Genomic DNA, 26,687 nt, shown 5'->3' on the forward strand with positions numbered 1-26,687 from the left:
AGGCTCTGGAACTCTATTCTTAAACACCTCTGCCTCTCTGTATTCATCTCTTGATTCTCTCAATTAAAACCCTTGCCTTTGAACATGCTGTTGGTCATTCCTAGTCTTTCCTCCTTGGGCTCAGTTTGTACAGTAGAAGTGCATGATGCAATATTGAATATGAAATGTCAGACATACCTCCCAAGATTCTCACTTTTTACAATATATTGTGTAAAATTTTGTATGACAAATGGCTAAATAATTTTCACTTGATTTCAAAACATTTGTAGGAGACTAGTTGTCTTCTCATGCATCAACTGCTTTAAACGATTGGATCAATCATTTTTCTTTAATGTAGCTTGCTTTTTTGTGAAGGGGAAAAAGATAAGAGGCTATTATAATTTTGAGACCTTTTCAACATACCTACTGACTTGTGTTCTTCCTAGGCCCTTGGATTCCTTTATGCATCTGGAGTGGGAGTCCACTCAAGTCAAGCTAAGGTACTGTAAATTCTTTATTATCTGGCATGCGTGGGAAAGGGTGGTGCTGGTTAATCAAAGATGCTGGTTGGAGAGTTCCATTTACCATTGGAATACAGTACAATAATACTTGTAGCATAAACTAATATGCAAGTACTCAGGAAGTAAATAATTGTTTTTAAACTCCTAGTCTTAATACATTAAAATATAACTTGAAGTATAAAATAAGTGCACAGGTTCCTGATAACTTCATAATTGCTTCTGGTTGGCTATTGGGGAACATCAGAAATTCTGATTTAGTGCCAGATAACACTGTTTACTAAACTTGTTTTATTATATCCGCCCACTCAATTATCCTTTCTGAATATGGTCTTGTAAGCTTACATGCAGCAAAATTCACAAGTCTTTCTGCTTTCACTTTTAAAGGCATTGGTATTTTACACCTTTGGAGCACTTGGAGGAAACTTGTTGTCACACATGATTTTGGTAAGTAAATGCCCATAAGTTGTAAACAGTACATGCTGTATAATATGCAAAAATTCACACTGCAAATGCTTTTGATTTACCAGCACAATGGGAGAAAAATATTAAAATTAATAGCTGGATCAAAAGGATCAGTAGCATAATTGCCTTCTGTTCAGCTTAGTGCTTCATTTTACAAATTGTGCTATGGAATGTGAATTTTAATAATCCACTCTGGGCATAGTTACAATGTGTTTTTCAATAATACATCTATTTGTAATCCTTCAGGGTTATAGATATTGGGCTGGCATTGGAGTCCCTCAGAGCTGTGAATCTGCACTAACTCATTACAAATTAGTGGCAAATTATGGTAAGCAATCAAATTAATGTTGGGTTATTGTGTGGTTTAGCTAGGGCTCCTGCTCCCTTAATTTCCAGAGCATGCACTCTTGCCTCGCCTCTTCAATTGAGCTCTTTTGTCCATGTTTTGACTAAGGCTATAATGAGGTCAGGAGCTGAGTGGCCCTGGCGGAACCCAAATTGAGCATCAATGAGCAGGTTATTGTTGAGTAAGCATTGTCAACAACTTCCATTGCTTTGCTCATGATAGAGTGCACACTGGGGCAGTAATTGGCTGCATTGGATTTCTCCTTTTTGTGGACAGAATATACCTGGTCAATTTTCCACATTGTTGGTTAGGTGCCAGTGTTGTAGCTGTAATGCTGTCATGGCCCATAGCCTTTGCAGTATCCAGTGCCTTCAGCTGTTTCATTATCATGTAGTGTGAATTGCATTGGCTGAAGACTGGCATCTGTAATGCCAGGGACCTCTGGAGGAGGCTGAGATGGATAATCTGCTAGGCACTTCTGGCTGAAGATTGTTGCAAATGCTTCAGCATTGTCTTTTGCATTGATGTACTGGGCTGGCCCAACTTTGAGGATGGGGATATTTGTGGAGCCACCTCCTGCTTAATTGTCCATCACCATTCACAACTGGATGTGGCAGGACTGCAGAGCTTGGGTCTGATCTGTTGGTTGTGGGATCACTTAGTTCTTTCTATTGCACGCTGCTTCTGCTGTTTGGCATGTAAGTAGTTCTGTGTAGCTTCACCAGGTTGCCTCATTTTTAGGCATGCCTGGTGCTGCTCATGGCATGCCCTCCTGCACACTTCATTGACTGGTTCAAATTGTTCTGTCCTAAAGGTAAGATTATTAAAAGGAATATTTTCATAATTGTAACAAAGAATTTAGCAGCTAGAATATTTTCACTTTCTCAGCCTTCTGCAGTTAACTTGTTTACTAACTTGCCAAAATTGGTAACTACTTGACTCATTTCTCCAATAGTATAAAACAAAGCAAATAGTAAAACTGTGGAAGCTGACATGTATTTTGGTTGCAAATTATGTTGGGTATGTGTGCTCGGAGGTTGCAGTCCTTGGATTAAATATCCTTTGCTGCCACCAGCCAATAAAATACTACAGGTAGAATATTCTTTATCCGTTCATCTGAAAACTGAACTTTGCTGAACAGCTATGCAGTTAATTTGTATGTTAGTAAGGCAATATAATATTACAAGTGTAATAAGTGTTAGCAGCAGGTAAGAAGAAAAATGGAGAAACAACCATCTATTCATAGACTATAAGATGGGCTAGCCTTGGGCTATTGTAATGTGAGCTGAGGCCTACCATATATATGTTAGATCCAAAACCTGAAAATGGATACCAAAATGCAATAATCCCCAAGGGTTGTGGATAAAGGATACTATACCTGCATTCCCACGACACCAGTAAAACAAACTTATTTATAAAGTCCTGGTCAAATTCTTGGTCAGAATACTGAAATCATTAAATTTCCCAGAATACATATCTGCTTGACATTGCTAAAAACATAATGCATGTATATTGAAGTTGCAACACAAATTAGCTATTTGGCTTAACCAGTCGATGTCAGCATTTGCTCTACATGGGAGCAAATCATTATATTCACATCCTATTCCTGTACTGAACATGCATACAAAATAGGAGGATTAGGCCATTCAGTCCCTTGAGCCTGTTCCATCATATAATAGATCTTAGCTGATTTGATTGTGGCCTCAACTGTTTCTGCCTACACCCCACCCCCACCTCAGTAACCGATCTACCTCTGCCTTAACAATATTCAGTGACCCTGCTGTCACTGCTCTGAGGAAGAGTCCCAAAAACACTTGACCCTCAAATAAAAAAATTCTCCTCATCTGTCTTAAATGGGAGACCCTTATTTGAAACTGGTCCCTAGTTCTAGTCTCTCCAAAGGGAAACATCCTTTCAGCATCAGCATCCACCCTGTCAAGTCCCTTCAGGATCTTGCATTTCAAAATATGTATCCTTTCAACTCTTTCCCTTTATCCACTTATCCACTCTAATCTTGAATGTTGACCTAGTTTCTGCCTCAACCACTAACCTGGAAATGAATTCCACACAACTGTCATGTCTATCCTGCTCTCTGCTCTAATCTTTTTTACATTTAATCTTGTGTTTATGGTTACCTATAGATTTGTGCCTGCAAATATGTTTGTTACTGCAATAACCCTATTGCTTTGTGAGCAAGGCTTGGGGCATCTCTTTTAGATGAAAGTTTTCCAGTATGAGATGGATAGCAGAGCAGATTATTTTTACCTTGCTTTATACCCTTCCACATGCCAGAAATTGAATGCTTTTGAATTAATTAGAAGTTTTAATATAATTGCTAATTCCAGATTCACAGTAAAACAATGTTATTTCTGGAGGCTGTCCTTCAATCGTATCATCATGTGCCAGTGAAGTAGTTCACTAATTTTTAAATGGTTGAATTTCTTCCTTAGTTGCCAATGATATATCTTTGACTGGTGGTAATGTTGTTCAGAGAATTCGTCTTCTTGATGAAGCTGAAAACTCAGGTGTTGGCAGTGGAATGCTGGAAGATGATTTAATCCAATATTACCAGTTCCTGGCTGAAAAGGGAGATGTCCAAGCACAGGTTTTGTATTCAAATTCTGTCTCAATGAAATAATCTGCATAAAACTAAACATTTTTAGTGCTAAATCTAAATTTCCCATCATAGCTAAAATGTGAAAGTCTAGTACTTGTTGCCCTTTCACAGCATTGCCGTACAACATTTTTGTATTTTAATTCCTGTTAAACTAAAACTTGCAAACATGACAAAACATTTTAATTGGAATCTTGAAGAGAGCCAAGACTCCAGTAAAGTTGCAAAATAGTTGTCTTTTTTTTAGGTTGGACTTGGTCAATTGCATTTGCATGGAGGAAGAGGTGTGGAACAAAATTTTCAGGTAACTGTTTACAAAGGCACCTAAGAAATTGGAATGCATATCCTTGGTGTTGTAGGGAGAGTAATTTCTACTGCATTTTCTAGTGGTAGCTTTTTTAAACAATGCAGGCTCTGCATTTTTTTAGGAGAATGTGTTTTTCCTATATGGTTGATCGCTGGTTCTTTCCTAGAAAGATTACTTCAGTGATAGTTTGAGATCATTCTTTTTTAAAAAAGGAATGAAACCATCTTGTCTTGTGGTAAGTAATCAATAGCCAAAGATTGTGCTGTCATCGACTGAAAAATAATGGGCCTAAACTTTTTAAAGCTTACTCCAAAGGATACGTGGAGTGAAGTCACACTTCACCAACATTTCCTAGAAGTAGTGTACTCTGTTTCAGCCTGGTATCCCATGACATGTAATGATTTTATACTTGTATGTTTTTAACCTGATAACTTAAATTGAAAAATTCATATACAGATTAAGCTACACTGCAATTCAGCCTTTGAGCTGAGAATGAGTTTCTTGAATAAAATTCCATTGTTATGAACTGTTAACTTGTGCTGGCCAAGTGCTCAAAGCTTGCTATTCTCCACATTTGACCTATCCAACTTCCTATTTTCAGCAGCAGGAATTCTTTGATCCCTGTTCTAAGTGTTATTTTCTAACTGTGTATGTGTGGAGTATTTTGGGTAACCAGATTATTCAAGTGAACAACCTGCAATACTGAATCTAAGTAGATAAATGAATTTGTAACATGTTGAGTTACTTTATTTATTTATCTTTTACAGAGAGCCTTTGATTACTTTAATCAAGCAGCAGCAACTGGGAACTCCCAAGCAATGGCATTCCTTGGCAAGGTAAATGCTTAAGATTAATATGCTTAGTAAAATGCAGACTGGTTATAACTGAATTTTAAGACTGATTTTTTTTTTTACATACAGATGTACTCAGAGGGTAGTAATGTTGTGCCCCAGAATAATGACACTGCTTTTCATTATTTCAAGAAATCTGCAGACATGGTAAGTTTGTTTTTTAAATAGCTGTCAAATTAATTTTGCTTAAGGTTTTCACTTTTCCCATCCAACCTGATTAAGCTTTTCAAAGCTTGAAAGTGTTTAAATGTGTTAATATCTTGGATTGTTTTCTGTCCCTTGAGATAAAGAATATTTGTGTTGAATGGGAGTGTTCTCTCCAAGAATTTGATCCATAACCTTCTAGGTGAGAGAACTTGAGTTATAGATGGAGGATATAGCTCTTTACTGCCCCAATCTTTGTACCTCTACTTTGAGTGAAATTCAGTTGATGCTTTTCCCTCCCTTTTTGCCTCAGGAGGATAATTAGGTTTGCTTAGCAGTTCAGTTGTATCCTAGATGGAAGATTGAAACCAGCTCAACTCTCAATGACCAACTTCAAAGCCTGAGCCACACAGGCAGGGTCACTAATTGGATTCCATTACTGAGTTGGCTTCCTCTGTTCAACTCATCACAGGGAATGGTGGGGGTGCTAGTTAATTGACAAGTCAGTGCTTTAAAGCATGTTCTTAACTGGACAAGCAGTATCCAACTCTAGCAAGGGCCCAGTACATAGTGCAGTGTTGAGAGTTGGAGAGGATGTGGTGGATCACTAGATAGATCCTCTATCCAGTAAACAGTCCACACCAGTAGCTTGGTTTGGAGATTCTGAACGGTGGTTTGTTTGTAAGACTAATTTGGCATATTTATTTAGATACACCTTTCCATGAATTGGGGATCTTGCTGAATAACAGCAAGTCCACAATTTCTTTCATTGTTCCAATTCCTGTGCATGCAGTAGAGATTGGGCTCAATTTGTTTCACTCTGCTTTCAACCTTATTTGAAGATTAAAAGCATTATGACAAGCTGTAACTTTTGCTGATTTTCCAGGGTAATCCAGTTGGACAAAGTGGCCTTGGAATGGCTTACTTGTATGGAAAGGGTGTCCCAGTGGTACGTATTACTGTTCATGTCTTATTGCTATGGCTGCTTATGGACTGAATAATCTGGGTGGAAGTGGGGAGGAGAGCCCAATTTTTGCATCAACTTTGTATTTATTCGGTTGCAAAGTCTTGAGACCTGTGGAGAGACCATATGGCCCTTCAAGCTGACAAGCAAACTGCGAAGCAATGGGTTATGGCCTCCTGTATTGTAACATGCAATCAATGTACTCAAATTTGCTTATTTTTTCCCAACTAAAACAACTGTTCAGTCCATTGGGTGTATGCAATTTATACACTTTTTTGATCAATATATTAAAACAAAATTCTATTCTGTTCTGGAAATCTTTCATCCTGAATACCCATACCATAGTTTTACAAGTTTTTATTGAGCTTCTTGGACCTGCCTTTTTTACCCTCTGTGCCCACCAAGATATCCTCAAAATTGAGGATGTTACAGATAATGTTCTGACTTCTAGTTTTCAGAAGTTCTTCACCAAAATTTACTAGAAAATAGACTCTAATGCTGCATGAGGAGCTTGTTTTAGAATTAAAATGATAAAATGAATTCAGATGAGTTCTGTACAGGAGGGGGAAGGTTTTGAATGGAGTTTATGATCCCTGTAGAGGCTGAATTTTAAAAAAAAAAAAATTTCCAACAACTGATGAAAGAACTGAAGGACAAGATTTCATGTTTTAAGACTTTACTGTAACAAGCAAATGATGATCAACATAGATCAACATTACTTAACAGGCAACTTAGCACATTGAACTAATAAGGTACTTTCGTATTAATTTGTGCAATCAAAATGTCTTATGAAGCTCTTTCACTGTGAGCATCATGCATCTGGCAGATATGTAGCATTGGAGGAACTGTCCCACGGTAATTCAGCTCTCCAGGTTCACTTCCTGCCACACCAGGTCAACCTCTCATTCTTCAACCATACCAGATGAACTTCTCATGCCCTTCAACAATCAATTCTACTTGGTTTGATCTTTCCAGATCCAATTATCACCAGCAAGGCACACCTCAGTGACTTCCTGTTCCCTAAATCGGAGTCCCATCTGTTCTGTTCCCTTTTAACAGAAACTGAACTTTTCCAACCATCTTGCTTGATTGTTATCACAACTGTTCGCTTCCCCACAGTAGTAACTTCTTTGTCTCTGCATCTCAAACAGCAGCTGTCCTTTCTCTGATAGTGTGAAAAGGTGCTAAAACTGGCACCTGACACTTCAGTGGGTTTCTGAGTTTCCCCATGGCAACTAGATATTGTGGACATACCTTTGAGCTGAAGTGTTTATCATGACTACTTCATCCCCTTTTCAGAATGTTGTGTTTCACCTTTGGTTAAAGAGGACATTTTAAAACAACTATTTGCTAAGGTTTAGCTCATGATAAGTTCCACAACACTGCTTGGATTCCTGTTTTCTGACACACAATTTCCTCTACCAAAGTCAACTGATTTTTCAAAGACATAATCAAATTCCATTATACAAGTAATAATGATTGCATGAATTAATATGAAAGTACCTTATTAGTTCGATGTGCTAAGTGGCCTGTTAAGTAATGTTTGATCTATGTTGATCATCATTTGCTTGTTACAGTAAAGTCTTAAAACATGAAATCTTGTCCTTCAGTTCTTTTATCAGTTGCTGGAAATTTTTTTCAAAATTCAGCCTCTACAGGGATCATAAACTCCATTCAAAACCTTCCCCCCTCTTGTACTGAATATACTGTACAGACCACATTTAATGTCTGATTCCAAATGAATGTTTAATGATGCCTTTCTCTGCCTTTCATGTCTTTTAACCCCTCCACTATCAGGATGCTTGTCTCACATTCATCCCTGGATGAGGTTGCAGTTCCCTCCAGTTATATGTTGGGAAAACAGAAGCCAAAAGTTGTTTACTCATCACTGATACCATCTTTTTCCATGTCATTCTTTCTGGCTGAAGTAGGCTGTTTACAGCCCCCTTCTATTTGATCCCTAGTTGAACTTCTGCCTTGTATCTTCTCCATTGGACTTTTTCACCTCTAAGATTGCCTGTGTCCTGTTGAAACACTCCATGCATTTGTTTCCTCTCTCAAAAGGCAACTTGCCACTGCCTTCTAAGACAATTAGGAATGGGCTGTTACACACACCCCATAGAAAAATTAAGTTCTATTTATTTTAATGCTTTCAAGGCCAGCTTTCCAAATTGCACCCTGAGAAGTGAGCTTATCTAAAACTCTGCCCATAACCTACACTGCATCATGTCAGACTCACCCATCATCCTGGTGTTCACTGATTTGTATTGACTCCCAGGACAGCAATACCTTTTGTTTAATTGTCATCAGTTTGTTCGGATCCCTCCATGGCCTTGTTATTTAACTAATATTCAGGCTTACAACCTTCCAAGAACTCTGCATTCCACTAAATTGTGCCCCTCTTCATCTCTTCCCCCACCCCCACTGTTGGCAGGCATGCCTTCAACCATTTGGGGCATAATCTCTAGAATTCCCTCATTCACTATGTAGATGCAAGCTATGGTGGCAAATCACATCCCCATTCTTCAAAATCGGAACAGAAAATGTAAATGAAAATCTAAGTAAAAAATGAATTATAAATTCAAATAAACAAAAGAATTAATCACCACAGATTTAGTGATTATTTTCAGCTGAGACATCGAGCCTATGGAAAAACAACTAGTGCAAATCAGTTAATCTAGTTTTTTGGAATGGGAGATTGATCCATTTAAAACTTTTGTACTCCCACCCTTTTGAAATTTTTGTTTGCACTTGCACAGTAAATCACTGGAATGCATTTAAGCAATGTAATAGAGACAAAAAGCATGAGTTCAAGTACAGTTGAGTATATGTTGGGTGATTGCTGAGTCAAGTAGCTTTTCTTGTCACTTTTGTATTGATGGTGAAAATCTGATATAGTGCATGTGATTGAATGTAAGTGCAGGTAATCATTTTTCCCTCTAACAGAATCATGAATTGGCCCTGAAGTACTTTCAGAAAGCTGCTGAACAGGGTTGGGTGGATGGACAGCTCCAGCTGGGTTCCATGTATTACAGTAAGCCATTGTTGCTTATCTTTACTACTACACTTGTTTAGAAGTTTCCTTACCTGTTCTATACTAGATATATAGCTCTTGGCTAGCATTTTTCTGAAGTGTGACAATACACTATGCACTCATCTCTTCTCCTTCTCACCACTTGTCAGCCCAGTATCTTCTATAAATTATTTAAGGATGGCCCAAAAAAGTTAATGCATTGAATGATATTGAATCAAATTTTAAGAAATACAACTATTTTCTGACTAGTGCTATGAATATGCAGGGGTGTAGGATATTGGAATTGATTTAGTCCTGTTCATCTGTCCTTTGCATGCATTGACATCAAGAGATTAAAAAATCATTGTATTGTGTTTTGAGTGCAGCTTTTCAGATTGTAAATGGCAAAAACTATCTTCTCGAGCAGTTGCAGTGTCAGATTATTTCTGCTCTGGTGTACTTTTCATATTAACCCCTTGGAACTCTGAGCAAGTGGCTGTTTTCGAAGTTCTTTTTGAACAAAGTCAGGCATCAGAGCTGTGATTATGTATTGCTTTTCTGTTACTAAAGTATCTTGGTTGATTTTATGCAAACCTTTTGAACTGCACCATTAAAGTTCTTGGTGCAATTTCTAACAGCCTTGATTTTTAAAAAATTATCTTGTGAACAATCCAAGTTTGAAGTTGCAGTTCTCCCCACCTACTTTACGACATCTGACTACCTAAGTGGCCATATGTGGGGGTAAAATTGTGTGTGTGGGGTGGTGGGGGGGGGGGGGGGGGGGGGGGGGGGGGGGGTGGTGAAGAGATAAAGAGAACCAGGGGCAGAATTTTTTAGGTTGGCAGGTGGGCACACACCTGACCTGATTGGACATGAAATCATGTGAGATGTTGGGCAAACATCCCGATGTTACTCTGTGCGCTCTCAATATTTGTCAGTGGGCACGTGCTGGTGTCTGAGCCCTACCTGCCATCAATTAAGAGGCCAGTTAAGGCAATTAAAAAGGCAATTGATCACAATTTCACATTGCCTGTGTGATTTTGCGCATGTCGCACAGGCGGACTGGGAACTGACAATTTGCAAAACCTCATCCTAGGGTGGGATAAAAAGGGTCAGCAGCATTGCCAGTGAGTAGCGAGGAGTTTTGGAGATAATTTGCTGCTGGTTGCTTATTTGTACTTGGCAGCTTCATCTGTTTGGGGCTTCATTTCAGGACTCATTGTCTCCAAGGCCCCTGGAGGACTCAGACCATGTGGACCTTTCCAGGTATCAGACAGCCTTCTGTTACCCTGGTAATGAGGATTGTGGTCTCCACTGGTGGCACCTGAGGAGGAAGAGATGGCAGAAGGAAGATGAGGCCAGGTTTCCAGGAAAGTCAACAGCTTTCAACTTCTGTCTCTGGCTCTTTCCAGGGATCTGTGTGGAGTCTCCCATCAGTTGTCTTTAGTTGCATCAAGCTGGTGATAAAAACTCTGTTCAGGTTGGGTACAAATGGACCAGGCCAGCCAGGTTGAGTGAGCCAAAGGCTTTGCAGCAATTGCTGGGTTCCCCAGCATCCAGGGTGCCATTGACTGCACACATGCTATCAAGGGAGCCAGTGGGTTAGCCAAGTGTCTTTGTCAACAGGAAGGGCTTCCACTCCATGAATGTGCAGGTAGTGTGATCACATTCTGCAAGTCTGTGCAAGGTACCCTGGCAGTTCCCATGACCTTACATCCTTGGACACTTCCAGGTGTCAGAGCTCTTCAGTGCTCCAGCTCAACTGGATGGATGGCTGCTGGGTGACGAGGGCTATCTGTTGAAAAGGTGGCTTATGATGCCTCTCTCCTACTCAAGAACAGAGGCAAAGCGTTATAATAGGAGACATGCCTCCAAGGGCAGTGATCGAGAGGACCATAGGTCTTGAGATGCATTTCTGATCCCTGGACTGTTCGGGGGAGCACCACAATAGCCCCCAGAGTGGGTGTCACTGATAGTGGTAGCATGCTGTGCTCCACAATTTGGCACTGGCAAGGGGGTCCCACTGGAGGAAGAGGATCTTGATGCAGCTCCACAGGCTACAAGAGGATGAATTCAGTAGTGAGTCAGAAGAGCATGGTGAGGAGAATGCTGAGGGCATAAAGGCAGACCTCTAACCTGCAGGGATGCCTTGATCCAATGTTCCTTCAGCCAAGTTGCCAAATAACTGCTCCCACTGCATGTCAGGGCTGCCACCTCCATCCAGGATGTTTGAAATGTCCCTCTTATGTGAACCCAAAGTCCACTCTGTGCCTGTGCAATAAAGTTTAGAGCCATTCATTACATACTTGTGTACCCTGCATCAAAAATAAAAGCTGAATCATAATCTGGCCATCACACCAAAATCAAATTTAATGTTATTGCCACATTGAAATCATATGGACATGACCATTATTGGTGTTGATGTCCACACCAGTAGACATAGAAACCAAACATAACTGAACAGAAGATCACCACTGAACAGTCCCTCTTGTGTTCATGGTGCCTTAAATTTACATTTGTGACTGCTTTGTCTTGGTGACCCCTTGCTGGCAGCAGCATTGGAGACAGCCTGCTCACTCTGCTGTCTTGTTGGCCTTGATGACCTTGGCAGTTGTCCTCCGGCCAGTGGAACCTGTGCTAAGCTTGCCTGGGAGACATGCCATGGCTGACATCTGTCATTGCAGCCTCAGATGCCATGGTCATGGGCAGAGAGGCAGCTGCCATCATCCAGTGTTCTGAAAGGAGCTGCAGAGATGACAAGGCATGTACCAAAATGAGGTTGCTCTGGACCTCCCTGCTCACTGTTGATGGACAGGCACCTAACAGGGATACTGGATGCCTCATCCATCCCCCACACTGGCACTGACCAGCTGAGTTAATTGCGAGAGTGAGGGCTTGCAGGTCCGAGCGCAACTCCAGGAACCCCTGATTCTCTCCCTGGAGCTGCCTCCACATGAGTTGCCGCTCTTTGTGGAGGAGGCAGTGTGCTTGGCCATGAGGATCATAACAGTACTGATGCTCCACATGGGCTCTTGCACATGAGAGACCATGGCACACAAATCTCATGGATCTCTACTGGATCCTCCTGCACATCCTGCTGGACATCCAGCATCTGCTATCTAATGGATGACTTGAGGTTCATTTGCCTTCAACCCAGCATTGTCCTGGTCTCCAGCAGTCCCCTGACTGCTGGCATCCTGGCACCCTCTGCCTCAGCCTGCACTTTAGTGAGGACACTTCACATTCACTTGAGTGCTGATGATCTAATGCCCACCAAGGTGCTGGTATCTGTACTGGTGCCTGGTTAAGTGCAGATGCAGATAAAGCCTGGCAGTCCTTGTCAGGAGTGGCCTTTCTGGGTCCTGAAAACAAGTGCCTAGCAAATCTAAGGGAGAACAAGGACATGTCATTAGTTAAGGCATCACTGTCATTGCATTCCAGGTGAGATGGAGATCTGCATCACAGGGCTATCATCTTTCATCGGTCAATGGAGACTGTCTTTGAGGCTCCCATCAATTGAGACTACACTAGAATGTTTGCACAATCCAAACCCCTCACCTCTCTGCACTGCACTCTTGCCTTTATCTGACATCCTTGCCTCTCCAGGACTGATTGCACAGGGCACATGATGACTCTCCAGCTCCAGGGCGCTCTGCTCAAACCTGGTAAGCAGCAGCAGGCTGGGTGGGCCTCTGCCTGTCTGCGACCTCCAATTGGTTATGGCTTTCCTTCACCTGAAAGGACAGAGGGACATTGATTAGTCCACCCTCTGCAGTGCAATTGGAGCCTGGCCAACTTCACCTGAGGTACACCTTTTCAGGACACAGAGTCTTGGCCCTCGAGCCACAAGGTGCTCAGTCCAAGTTGCCAGGGCTCACCCCCTTTGCCAGCTCTGGTGTCATTGACAGTTGGCACTCAGCTTCGAACACCCCTGAGTTTGTTGGGGCAGCCCTTAACACCACCACACTGATCCATGTCAAAATGGTACTCACCTTGAGTGCAGCAGGCCATTGAACCTCTTACAGCACAGCACCCATGTGTGCTGCACCACATCATGGCTGCTGACTTGCATTTCTGCCACCTCCATGCTTTTGTGAGGTGTGGTAGCTTCCTCCCATCTCTGGGGACAAGGGTGTCCCTCCTGGCAGCTGCTACCTCCAGGAGCACAGCAAGGCATTTAGCCCCCTGCTTTTCAGATGAGTGCCCATCTAATCTGCCCTCCTGCCTGGAGTCTCCAGCCACACAATTTGAAAGTTGAAAATTCAGGAGACATTCTACCATAGCAGCCTTCAAGGGTTCAAGACCATTGGGGAGCAGTGTTTCATACTGGGTGGGCCTTAATTGGCCCACCAACATCAAATCGTGGTCATGGGCTGATTGCGGGCTGTGGCCAATTTCCTGCCTGATCCCACACCCACTGACCTGGGAATTCTGCCCCAGGTCGCTGATTTTATCTCTAGCTTTGTTTCCATCCAAGATGAATTTCACCCACAATAACTTGTGGCTCATTGAGGCCTAAATTTGATATTTGAAGTGTATTTTTATGTAGTGACTATTTGTTTTGTAGATGGTGTAGGTGTGAAGAGAGATTACAAACAAGCCTTGAAGTATTTTAACCTCGCCTCACAAGGTGGACACATACTGGCTTTTTATAACCTGGCTCAAATGCATGCAATAGGCAGTGGTGTGATTCGATCTTGTCATACAGCTGTTGAGGTAAGAATCTACAACTGGAAATATTCTTTATTTTGACTTTGTCTTTGCATGTAAACATTTAAAGTGTAGTGAGGTAGTTTGCTTATGAAAATTGAAGGTTCAGTCCAAATGATGACATGTCTTTGGTTTGCAAGTATGCTGTGGTTATGGAGCAGCACAAATTTGATTCATGGACTTTGCTGCAATTGGTAGTATGCTACTAAATTACTGCACTTTCAATTCTGTCCCTACAGGGAATCTAACTCCATGTATGTTGACTTTTTAAAAAATAAAATCAGACTGCTGCCACTACAGCTTTTTCTCTGCCCATTTTGGACATTTCCACAAGTTTTAGCAGTCTTCTAGAATCTTTGTTCTTAACATTTGAGTGTTTCCAGACTTTAATTGGCACAACCAAGTCCAATCTTATCCTTTGGGATTTGTATTTTCCACTTTGGTCAATGGATTTTGACTGAATGCAGGATCTCTGCTTTCCCTCCCAGCTTGAACGCTGAAGTTAATTCTACCACATCAGCCACTGGTATAACTGAAAAGATCTAACTTGGCACAGGCTGAGAATTACCTTGTGGTTTGATTCTTGTTTCATATAATAACTGAACTGCTAAAGAAATATCTTTTAAAGTAAAAAGACATGAACAGTTGTCATTCCATCTATTTGTATAGATAGCATTGCACTTTGAGCTCTCAAATGGTAAATTATTCCACTGAATGTGTACCTAATCCTAAATATTAAATATGATACTCATACATTTGTTCTGTCTTCTACCAGCAGTTTGAAAGGATCAAACAGCAAGTTGATATTTATTTAGAATCCCCTTTTCTGTTGATTTCCAGTTACTGTTTCTCTTGAAGAGGGCTCTAGGTAGCTTTAGCTGTTCATATTGTCGAAGGGAGAGTAATTTAAATCTCTTCAGGTTGGCTTTCATCAGCTCTAAACAATAAGAAAACTGAGGCAATTATAAGAGTGAAGATTTCTCTTTATGCGTTAATTTGCTATAGTTTTTGAGTTTGCTTTGGCTAACTTTCTAAAACATTTCTCCTTTTTTGACAGTTATTTAAAAATGTCTGTGAGCGAGGTCGCTGGTCAGAGCGGCTAATGTCTGCTTACAACTCTTACAAAGAGGGAGACACTGACTCGGCATTAGTACAGTACTTGTTATTGGCTGAACAAGGCTACGAGGTGGCCCAGAGCAATGCTGCATTCATTCTGGATCAAAGTGAGCACAAAGACCAGTCTAACATCATTTCAACTGCCTTACTCAACCTTAGTTCATGTTTTTTTAAAATGTACAGTACTTTAATTGGCCCTAATCTCTGATCAGTTACATTTCTTAAATAGCACTGTCACAAAATAGGTGACCCATAACAAACTAAACAAATTTTAATTTGAAGGAATTTTAACTGCAATGCCATGAAGTGCCTGCTGGTGGGGCTGCTGATAACTGACACTATCAAGCTGATAATTGGCACCAGTAAACTTTTGGTTAAAATGTAATGGCCACATGTTAAATTAGTTCAAACCTTACTTCAGAAAGAAACAAGTTTAGAAGTTGTAAAATGTTGTTTATCAGAATATAACATTTTTTGAGAAGAAAAATGTTTCTCAATCCTAGGTATTGAGGGGGCATTGTTAACATCAGATTTATATTTAATAAAAGTTTTCAGTGCAGTTCAGTGAGTACTGATGAAAATTACTATGGCAAGAGGAGGATTTTGGAAATTAAGACCAAATGAGCCCATATTAAGAGTTTAAGTTGTTCTTTGGTCAGTTATGAAAATGTCTTCCGGATTGTACTTGGACAAAGTTTCTCGAAGGTCAGTAACAACCAACAAATTCCTCATTTGTTTTCTATCTCTTTGCAGAAGAAGCTAAAATTTTTGGCGAGAATGAAACTTATCCACGAGCACTGTTGCACTGGAATAGAGCGGCAGCACAAGGTGAGATTTTGAGACTAATACAAAGTGTTGTGCTGAAATTCATGGGATCAGCTTATTGCAGTTTGAATAGTTTTTTTTAATCCTAGTAGGAGGGAAAAGGGACATTAGGTATCCTTGAGATTTTTTTAAGCATTTACTAGTCATTCAAAGCATATGGTTATGCCCCATCAACTTTATTGCTTGCATGCATTGTTAACATAGTCAAGCCACCATAAGGTGACTGTTTTCTCAGATTAACAATATGCTTGTGCACTTTTTTCAAGGTGGTTGGAAAGTAGCAATGCAAAAATCCTGTGAAAGGAGACTTGCATGAAATGTGTAAAATCTAAATGTATATTTTCAAGTTGTAAAGTTTATTGGTTTGATAAAGTAGGTCTTGTATAAATGATGCTAATTCTGAAAGTCTAATTATTTTGAAAGATCATTAATTCCATTTCAAAACACATTTAACGCAAGCACAACTGGCTTTAGTTTCTTTGTAGTGATGAGGGTGTTGCATTGCTAAAGGTACAGTCTTTCTGATGGCCCTTTTCTAATGTTACTTTTTTTCCCCCACTTATGCAGATAGTTGCATCAGTTCAAAACATTCAAACTTTATAAAATACTTAGACCATAAGACATAGGAGCAGAAATTAGGCCAATCAGCCCATCGAGTCTGCTTTGCCATTCAATCATGGCTGATAAGTTTCTCAACCCCATTCTCCTGCCTTCTCCCCGTAACCTTTGATCCCCTTACCAATTAAGAACCTATCTATCTCGGTCTTAAATACACTCAATGACTTCTGTGGCAATGAATTCCATAGATTCACCACTCTCTGGCTAAAGAAGTTTCTCCTCATCTCTGTTCTAAGAGGTCTTCCTTTTACTCTGAGGCTATGCCCTCGGGTCCTAGTCTCTCCTACTAATGGAAACATCTTCCCCACGTCCACTCTATCCAGGCCTTTCAGTATTCTGTAAGTTTCAGTCAGATCCCCCCTCATCCTTCTAAACTCCATTGAGTACAGACCCAGAGTCCTCAAACGTTCCTCGTATATGTTAAGCCTTTCATTCTTGGGATCATTCTCGTGAACCTCCTCTGGACCCTCTCCAGGGCCAGCACATCCTTCCTGAGATAGGGGGCCCAAAATTGCTCACAATATTCTAAATATGGTCTGACCAGAGCCTTAAAAAGCCTCAGCAGCACATCCCTGCTTTTATATTCTAGTCCTTTCGAAATAAATGCCAACATTGCATTTGCCTTCCTAACTACTGACTCAACCTGCAAGTTAACCTTAAAAGAATCCTGGACCAAGACTCCCAAGTCCCTTTGCACTCCAGATTTCTGAATTCTCTCCCCATTTAGAAAATAGTCCATGCCTCTACTTCCTACCAAAGTGCATGACCTCTCACTTTCCCATGTTGTATTCCATCTGCCACTTCTTTGCCCATTCTCCTAACCTGTCCAAATCCTTCTGCAGCTTCCCTGCTGCCTCAATACTACCTGTCCCTCCACCTATCTTTGTATCATCTGCAAATTTAGCCAGGATGCCCTTGGTTCCTTCATTTAGATCATTAATGTGAAAAGTTGTGGTCCCAACACTGACCCCTGCGGAACTCCACCAGTCACTGGCCGCCATCCTGAGAAGGACCCTTGTTCCCACTCTCTGCCTCCTGCCAGACAGCCAATCTTCTATCCAAAACAAAAACAGAATTACCTGGAAAAATTCAGCAGGTCTGGCAGCATCGGCGGAGAAGAAAAGAGTTGACGTTTCGAGTCCTCATGACCCTTCGACAGAACTTGAGTTCGAGTCCAGGAAAGAGCTGAAATATAAGCTGGTTTAAGGTGTGTGTGTGGGGGGCGGAGAGATAGAGAGACAGAGAGGTGGAGGGGGTTGGTGTGGTTGTAGCGACAAACAAGCAGTGATAGAAGCAGATCATCAAAAGATGTCAACAACAATAGTACAATAGAACACATAGGTGTTAAAGTTAAAGTTGGTGATATTATCTAAACGAATGTGCTAATTAAGAATGGATGGTAATATCACCAACTTTAACTTTAACACCTATGTGTTCTATTGTACTATTGTTGACATCTTTTGATGATCTGCTTCTATCACTGCTTGTTTGTCGCTACAACCACACCAACCCCCTCCACCTCTGTCTCTCTATCTCTCCGCCCCCCACACACACCTTAAACCAGCTTATATTTCAGCTCTTTCCTGGACTCGAACTCAAGTTCTGTCGAAGGGTCATGAGGACTCGAAACGTCAACTCTTTTCTTCTCCGCCGATGCTGCCAGACCTGCTGAATTTTTCCAGGTAATTCTGTTTTTGTTTTGGATTTCCAGCATCCGCAGTTTTTTTGTTTTTAATCTTCTATCCATGCTAGTACCTTGCCTCTAACACCATGGGCTCTTATCTTACTGAGCAGCCTCCTGTGCGGCACCTTGTCTAAGGCTTTCTAGAAGTCCAAGTAGGTAACGTCCATTGGTGCTCCTTTGTCTAACCTACTTGTCACCTCCTCAAAGAATTCTAACAGATTTGTCAGGCATAAGCTCCCCTTGATGAAACCATGCTGACTTTGCCCGATTTTACCATGCACTTCTAAGTATTCTGAAATCTCATCCTTAATAACGGACTCTAAAATCTTACCAACAACCGAGGTCAGGCTAATTGGCCTGTAATTTCCTGTCTTTTGCCTCACTCCCTTCTTAAACAGTGGGGTTACATTAGCGATTTTCCAGTCCTCTGGGAACCTCCCTGACTCCAGTGATTCCTGAAAGATCACCACTAACACCTCCACTATCTCTTCAGCTATCTCCTTCAGAACTCTGGGGTGTAATCCATCTGGTCCAAGTGATTTATCCACCTTCAGACCTTTCAGAGTTTTATTATTCATCTCCTTTAAATGTTATAGCATGTTTATAAACTACTGAAAATTAAGCCAGTTTAAAAAAAAATTAGCCTCTTGATATATAAATCTGAGCTGATTCTCATTTACTTAAGTGTTCAAAAATTAAGGAAAGCAACCAAATCAGAATAGGGACAGAACATGATTCAGAAGAGTGAATTGGAGATTCTGCCATCTAGGTGACTGAATAGGAAATTGCAATAGAAAAGCCTACATTTCAAATTCAGCATACCAGAAGCCTCATGTTCAAATGGCTAATTGTGAAGTGACTCGTTAATGAGGCACATTTGAAGAAAATAGAGTTGTTATCCATAATGAATGTTAAGTTCTGTATATATTTAAATATTTGTGTTTTAGGTTATACAGTTGCAAGGATCAAACTTGGAGATTATCATTTCTATGGTTACGGCACAGACATTGACTATGAAACTGCAGTAATTCATTATAGACTTGCCTCTGAGCAACAGCACAGTGCCCAGGCCATGTTTAACTTGGGCTACATGCACGAAAAGGGTTTGGGCATTAAACAGGTATGAGTTTGGAAATGACATGTCAGTTGTATTTTCCAACATTTGTCTTTTTAAATCAAAGAGAAAAAAAAGGCTCTCTTGAGTCTCTGCCTTTTGGCAAGGCCTGACAGCTGCTTTGAACTTTTGTATCGAGTGCTATTTTAATCACTGCTGTTGGTTTTGTAGTGTAGTTTCCACTCCATATAACTAATACTGTGCTAATTTGTCATGTGACCAACAACAATTTCAAACTACATAGAGTATTTAATGTAACAACATCCCAGTGTACTCCATAGTGCCATTCTAAAACTATATGACATCACGGCACACAGATTGGGGCAGATTACCAAAAGCTTGGTCAAAGTGTTTTAAAGGACTAATGTAAGACTGGAGAGCTGCAGATGTTTAGGGAGGGAATTCCAGAGCTTGAGGATTAGGCAGCTAATGCCAATGGTTGCAAAGTTTAAAATCTGGGATGCTCAGGAGGCTAGAATTAGAGCACAGATATAAGAGTTGAGGCTGGAGGAGATTAAATGGGGAGACATGAGACCACGCAGGAAAATGAAGATGAGAATTTTGGTGTTAACCAAGAACTAATAGCCATGTAACATGGCAAGCACAGGTAATGGTGAACATGAAAAGCAGCATTTGCTGCTTTTGTCTTTTGTCTTTGAATTTGTTTTCCCCTTAGCTTTCTGCTTCTGTCTCAATTATTTTGACTCTGTACTTTGTGTGCGGTTAAAATGTTAACATTTTAGGAAGTGCACGCGCCCTCAGCATTCAGATGAAATACAGGAAGACTCAAATGTGACAAGAGCAATATTTATTAGCCAGGGTTTGACACTGTACTATAGTTAAGTTTTGTGCAAAGTCAAACTAAAGTGAGTCAGCTTCCAACAGCAAGTTTCAAACTACAGACAGCAATTCTCGAACACATTTTAACCCCAGGAGAGTTGTTTTGCATATAGTAACCATGCATATAATTGTATTTCATTTGGGTAGAGGAATTGTTTTTAACCAAATAGTGTAAAGAGTTAAAGCAGAAAATACTGGAAATACTTGGGTCAGGCAGCACCTGTGGCAAGAAAGTTGATGTCTCAGGTTGCCCCTTCATCAGAACTTAGCATCTACAGTATTTTGCTTTTGAATTGGTGAAAAGGTGATATTGCCTAGATAACACCAGTCTTGTACTGATAACTTTAATTTCTGCACAGCAATGTGCAATAGTGTTCTTAATTATTAAATTAATAAAGTTGACCACTTTATTATAGAAATTCTTACCTTTTCTTTCCAAAGGATATCTACCTTGCAAAGCGGTTTTACGACATGGCTGCAGAGACCAGTCCTGATGCTCAAGTCCCTGTCTTCCTTGCACTTTGTAAACTAGGCATGATGTATTCACTAGATTACCTGAGTGAAACCAAAGTAAGTAAACACAAAAATGAAAGTTAGAATTTATTAATACATTTTTTCATTGGGTGTCTGCCCTATCCAAATAGAATCTTACACTGCCATCTCTAATGCAACCAAGAGTAATATTTAGGGCTGAATTTACCCACAGGCCTCCAGTTCCTGGCTTTGGGAGCAAATGTAGGTCCTGAGCCCACACTTGCTGGCAGCAAGACCAGCAAAAGGATATTCTGGGGTCTGGCCTTCTAATTTCTTGTCTCCAAGCTCATTGTCCAGATAACGATGACGAGCAGCCCTATGCTATTGGCAGCAGTCAGATTTGGGCACTGCTGAGCCAGGTAGTAGAGGGAGTGCCTCAACATTAAGGTGCCCTCTGAAGGGTACATTTAAAATAAGAAAAACTGAAGAGCAAACTCCTCTGGATGGATTTTTAGGGCTGCCTTTCCTGCCCTCAGCCTCCTCTTTTGATGGAGCCTGTAAGTTGCTTCAGAACTTTGCTGAGGATTGTAAATCTTTGGAACTCTCTAGTCCACAGGCCTATGGATGTTCAGTCATTGAGTGTGTTCAAGACTGAGATTCATGAATTTTTGGTCACTAAGACCATATGCTCTTCACCCCCCTATGTTTTGCATTAAGCTCAAGTTTTTCCTGCTAGAATTTGATTTTACTACAATTGAGTGGGTTCTCATAAGTTTCTGGCTGCTGCTGAAGTTGTATGCTTCACTATTGCCATCACAAACCTATGGAAGGAGAGAAGATCCTACTGCAGGATTTCTGTACTTGTCAGGAAGTTTTATTTCAACAATCTCTAGAGTTTGGGTAATTTTATATTTGTCAACTGTGCATTGGGGTGGAGGGGGAGGAGTTTTGTTGGGACTTGATATTTGTGCAGCTTTAAATGAATTTGAGATTTAGTTGGATGCCAATACAGTTTTCCATTTTGTGAATATCCTGATTTTTCTTGTTGCAGTTCCAAGAGATGTGGATGCAGATTGACTTGGACATGTTGCTGGGCCCTGAGTGGGATCTTTACCTCATGACTATACTTGCTCTGCTATTGGGTACTGTGATTGCTTACAGGCAAAGACAGCAGCAGCCGGAGCTGCGGGCACCAGGCCCCCAGCAGCCAGAGCCTCAACGTGAGCAACAATAGCAGTCAGTACAGGTCTTTCCTCCCACATCTGCCAACCCTTGTCCCCTCCAAACTGTTTGTTTATGCAGCAAGAAAAAGTTGGACTCCTGACTTGTATGAAGTGCACATTTTCTTAATAAAACAAGGCCTATTTTCAGGCTTACTGAGTTTCTAAGCTATTTTGATCATCAGAAGAATAGTTTTATATGAAGTTTAAAAAAACTTCTGGTCTCTTGAACTTCAAAAAAAAACACTGTTGATTTACTTGGCATTTTCCAGCAGTTATGTATTAAATTTGTCTGTTTTGAGCATAAAGCTGAATTGTTTTTCATTAGAAGATATACATAACTAACAAATCCTACACGAGAGTCTTCTAGAAGTGCCACTACGAAGTATAATAATGCACAGCCACAGAATAAAGCATTGCAGTTAATTGCCAATAGAACTTTGCCAGTACTTCAGCTCTTCTATCGAGAACTTCCTCCTTTTAGTTGAATTTGTCAACTAACTGACCCAGTTTTGAAGACCATTGCTTTCCACAGCCATATATGTCCTTGTGGAGCATTACTGGATGTGTTTGTAGGAAGGTGTTTTTTTGGCTACAGAAAGACTTTGTGGAGAGTTGATAAATGCAACAATGCATTTGTCTATTTTGGGCTTAATTTTACAAACCTGGGAGCAGTTATCTAATTTAAAGGAATATTTTAACATTTGACTAACTCCAAAGATGTTTCAGTTCCTCATTAGAAAAGAGATCCTTGATGATTAATTTTAGTTATTGTCAATCTTACTTCTACAGATTTGATTTTACAAAGCAAGGATCAAAAATCCTGAAACTAGCATGAAAATTTGAGTGAACTGTTTAATTTTCAATCTGATAACTTGTGTTTTATTTGATCAGAATGTTTTTTAAGAAAGATTAAATGTATGTAGCCAAATCTGAGCCTGCAGTCAGTTTGGCCTTTCGCCTTGAACGAAGTGAATCAGAAAAAGCAAAATATTGTGGATGCTGGAAATTTGAAAGGGTTTAAAAAAAAAGCTGGAAATACTGGCAGCATCTCAAATTTTCTCTCCACAAATGCTGTCTGACCTGTATATTTCCAGCATTTGTTTTTATTTCAATCACATTAATAGCTGGAAGTAGAAATGCAAGCTGAAGCACAATGGGCTTTCTTGAAGCCTGTTTAACTTTGTGGGCTAGCATTGATGTTTAATGATGGATCTGAATAATTGTTAAAAGCAGAGCGGAAGGTCGAATTGCAGCTTGACTCATGATGCCTTTTACAATGGTGAGACACTATAACGATGGTGTGATACTATTAAGACAGATGTGGGGGAGACAGGGGAGGTTGGGGGGGCGCTCTCCTTTATAGTTTAGGCAACCTGCTTGAACATGATCATCTCGTCAAAAGCCAGACTATAGCCCTAGTAAAAGACTTCACCCCCCCCCCCCCGCCTTTTTTCGGAGATCAATACCTTATAATGGCTGCACTTTGTATTGAGATTAAAGCTAAATTTTGAAAGTACAAGTCCCCCTTTAAAATGGCAGTGGGATTCTTAGCTGAATTGTAAATGTACTATACTGTAAATGCAATAAGGAAAGCTGTGTAAAATTGTTTAAAAATGTTAATAAGGTGTACAGACTTTTTTAATGTATGGTAACCTTTTGTGAATTAAATTCCAGCCCAATTAGCCAGCAAACTGTATATTTATGCTTGAATTTTAATAAAGTGTCCAGCTGCTGTAGACTTTCTATTTTCATTTTAATAAGGCTGTGGGTGTACTCCAGACTTGAATGTTGATAGCATTGTCATTGAAACTAATGATGATGAGTATGCAGACTACAATCAAAGGTAATATTCTAAAAGAGTCCATTTTATTGTTTTACAAACAAGAGGTTTATAATATTGAATGAGAAGTGTACGATCTGTCAGAGCATTGATAAACTGTACCAGATTAATTTAATCCTTGGTCAATGAGCTCCAATGCTGTTGTTTCCAAATAAACTTGAGGAAATGAAGAACGGAAGCTGTCTTTGTTACGTGACCTCGATGCTAGCAGCTCACAAAATACTTCTGAACTTTTATCATTCTTATATCTATCTACAGATCTTCACTTGGCAGTTTATCAAGCTTAAATCTAAGAACAGAAGTTGCAGCATGACCTCTATTTCCATACCTGTGGTTGCTTTGTATCTTGTACTTTCTATTTAGGCCAGTTCCCAAAAGAATTTATTTCAGAGTTACCAGGTTTTCAAGTGGAATAAATCAATGTGTAAACAACTTTAATAGTGGGTTTTACAATTTGTCTTGTCTCATACTCATTTTAATATGACTTGTTTGTGCTCTGAATGACCATCTCAAAGTTACCCACTTAAAAGTGGAAAATCTAGTTTGATAAAATCATGTATCAGCTGTTATGGAGGATCATAAAAATATTTGCCCCAATCTAGTTATATGTGTGGAATTTTAAAGTGAAAGAGCTTAAATATCACTTATCTTTGATTTACTGCAGTTGTCCTAGGCATTTCCAGTACTTTTCCACTTCAGTAAGAGGCAACAAGAATAGTTAAAAGTTGCAGACATTGCCCCAACTATGATGTAATAAGTATACCAGTTTAGCATTTAAGTCTCTTCCATATTAGTACAGCCTTGTGAAGAAAAATGTGCAATGGGATTTGCACTTTGGATTAGAATATTCATGTGTTGCAATTTGTATATGCAGATTCAATTAGTATCAAATCTTGAATTAGATCTTGATTTTTTTGTTATATTTATAAAGAGAATGTACTTGGGACAAAATAGTATGCATGAGGTTTTATTTTCTTTAGTGTGCATTCAGAACAGACTTTGAGACATAAATTAATTCCTATTGTCATTGAAAACAAATTGTGCAGAAGATACAGTATTTGCTCTTTTTAGCACTTCACCTGTAGTACAGAACTACAAATACCTTCCAGATGAAACGACATACTACTTAAGTAAATCATTGATTGCTGACCACAATTGCTGACCTTTACATTTGGAGAGGACAAATGTAGATTGGGTGATTGCTTTGCTGAACAGCTCAAGTGTAACTGTACCTGTTTACTTGCTGTCTTTAATTCACTAGCCCATTCCCGTTTTGGCCACTGCTGTCTGCCTCCTGTACTGTTTCAGTGACACACGAGCAGTACCTTCTTTTGATTAGTACTTAACTGCTTTCCAAATTCAAAATGGTTTTTTTCAGATTTTCCATTTCCAATCATAACTATTGCTCCCATATTGTTGGTGGGGGAGGGTCAGTAAGTAGATGCTGGTAATGATTCTGTTGCCCTGCCCTGCCACCTTTTATTGCAGACCTTCCCTTTTTGTTCTTCCCTACCTCTCTGCGTCACCTGCACCAACTGTTTTACAGCTGCACTTGCCTAAAACTTCTATAAATGTTTTCCAGCTCTCGTGAAAGGTCAGTTAACTTTCATGCGTTTCCCTAGATAGGACTGTTAACTCCAGAAGTGGCCAAGAGTCTGATGGAATCTGCATCAATCAACGGGAGGCCAAAGAAAGCATTCCAGGAGATTGGAGTGCACCTGTAGCTTTGTTAGTAAAGGAAGAGATCAGTGCTATAGTGAGGAATGATAGATACTGGAGAGCAAGATGTAGTCAGTGTGGGTAGAAATAAAAAATAGCAAGGGAAAGGAGTCCCTGGTGGGAATAATCTATAGGTCCCCAAACAGTAGTTCAGTAGGGTACAGTATAAAACAGGAAATACTAGGAGCAAGTAAGGAAGGCATAGCAATAATCATGGGTGATTTTAACATGCATAGACTGGACTAATCAAATTAAGGGTAGCCTTGAGAGTTCATAGTGTATTAGAGATCGTTTTTTTGGAACAATATGTTGTGGAACCAACCAAGGAGCAGGGTATTCTGGATTTGGTTTTGTGTAACGAGATGAAATTAATTAATCTCATAGTAAAGGATCCTCTAGGGAAGAGAGATCATAGCATGCTAGAATTTCAAGTTCAGTTTGAGTGAGAAACTGGAGTCCCACACTAGTGTTCTAGAGTTATAGGTGTAACTACATAGGCATGATGACAGATTTGGCCTGAGTGGACCAGATAGGACAGTTGATGAACTGTAGCAGATATTTAAGGAGGTATTCAATTCCTCCCAAGTAAAGTATATTCTGTTGGACAGGGGCTGCAGCTGAATTGTTGACACAGGCGAAAGCACCTTTTGACCTGAAATAACCTGAGTTCAGTTGCTGGCCTGAGTAACTTTTGAAACCTGACTCCAGTCACTCGGTCCGAACTGGCTGGAACAAGTTCTGAAGTAGTTGACTGTCTTGAAGACAAAGGAAATGTGATGGGTCCTTTATTTAGAAACAGAGAAACGAGGTGATCCTGCAAGTCTCGGAACGGAGCCAATGGAGAAGATGCCATAGATCAGGCAAGCAGGCCTAAACCAACGGGAAGAGAGACAGCACAGCTTGAAGAGATACGATTCAGTATAATACAGAGGATTTCAGGCGTGAAGCAGAAGAACCTACTTCAGCAACATAGAGATGTAAGAGAGAGAACAGAATGCCTAGCCAGCGTCAGCTCCTTTTCGGGTATTAGCTTTTATAGTCTGTGACCACTGTGTCAGAGAAACCTAGTGGGGGTGTGTTTAGATCCTCGTTTTAGGTATAAAACTGTATAACCTGTAAACTGCATCTCTATATTTCATCAGACATTAGCTATATGTAGATGATCTAACAAAGTGAATAAAGTGAGTTTAGAGTTGAGAGAATTGACTCTTCTGTGTACTAAGCTAATAACTGTTACCGGTGATCTCTGGCAACAATTCCAAAGAGGGAGAAAGATGTAAGAGGGAAAAAGCATCCATAGCTAAGCAAGGAAGTTAGACAAAA

The 26,687-nt window shown here is 40.2% G+C and overlaps 1 protein-coding gene across 2 annotated transcripts in view; it reads left to right on the forward strand.

Moving 5' to 3' along the window:
- Positions 1 to 23,541, forward strand: part of sel1l (SEL1L adaptor subunit of ERAD E3 ubiquitin ligase) — a 34,511-nt gene extending 10,970 nt beyond the window's left edge. For both annotated transcript variants that reach the window (XM_041214532.1, XM_041214533.1), the window contains exons 7-21: positions 426 to 479; positions 885 to 944; positions 1,209 to 1,290; positions 3,759 to 3,913; positions 4,170 to 4,226; positions 4,997 to 5,065; positions 5,150 to 5,227; positions 6,111 to 6,173; positions 9,135 to 9,222; positions 13,769 to 13,917; positions 14,969 to 15,134; positions 15,781 to 15,855; positions 19,102 to 19,274; positions 20,550 to 20,678; positions 21,634 to 23,541. In XM_041214532.1, the coding sequence (XP_041070466.1) occupies positions 426 to 479; positions 885 to 944; positions 1,209 to 1,290; positions 3,759 to 3,913; positions 4,170 to 4,226; positions 4,997 to 5,065; positions 5,150 to 5,227; positions 6,111 to 6,173; positions 9,135 to 9,222; positions 13,769 to 13,917; positions 14,969 to 15,134; positions 15,781 to 15,855; positions 19,102 to 19,274; positions 20,550 to 20,678; positions 21,634 to 21,816 (1,581 nt within the window). In that variant the 3' untranslated portion in view covers positions 21,817 to 23,541. The remainder of the gene's footprint in view (positions 1 to 425; positions 480 to 884; positions 945 to 1,208; positions 1,291 to 3,758; positions 3,914 to 4,169; positions 4,227 to 4,996; positions 5,066 to 5,149; positions 5,228 to 6,110; positions 6,174 to 9,134; positions 9,223 to 13,768; positions 13,918 to 14,968; positions 15,135 to 15,780; positions 15,856 to 19,101; positions 19,275 to 20,549; positions 20,679 to 21,633) is intronic.
- The last annotated feature ends 3,146 nt before the right edge of the window (positions 23,542 to 26,687 follow it).

The sequence above is a fragment of the Carcharodon carcharias genome, chromosome 20 (assembly GCF_017639515.1).
Source record: "Carcharodon carcharias isolate sCarCar2 chromosome 20, sCarCar2.pri, whole genome shotgun sequence".
Taxonomy (NCBI): Eukaryota; Metazoa; Chordata; class Chondrichthyes; order Lamniformes; family Lamnidae; genus Carcharodon; species Carcharodon carcharias.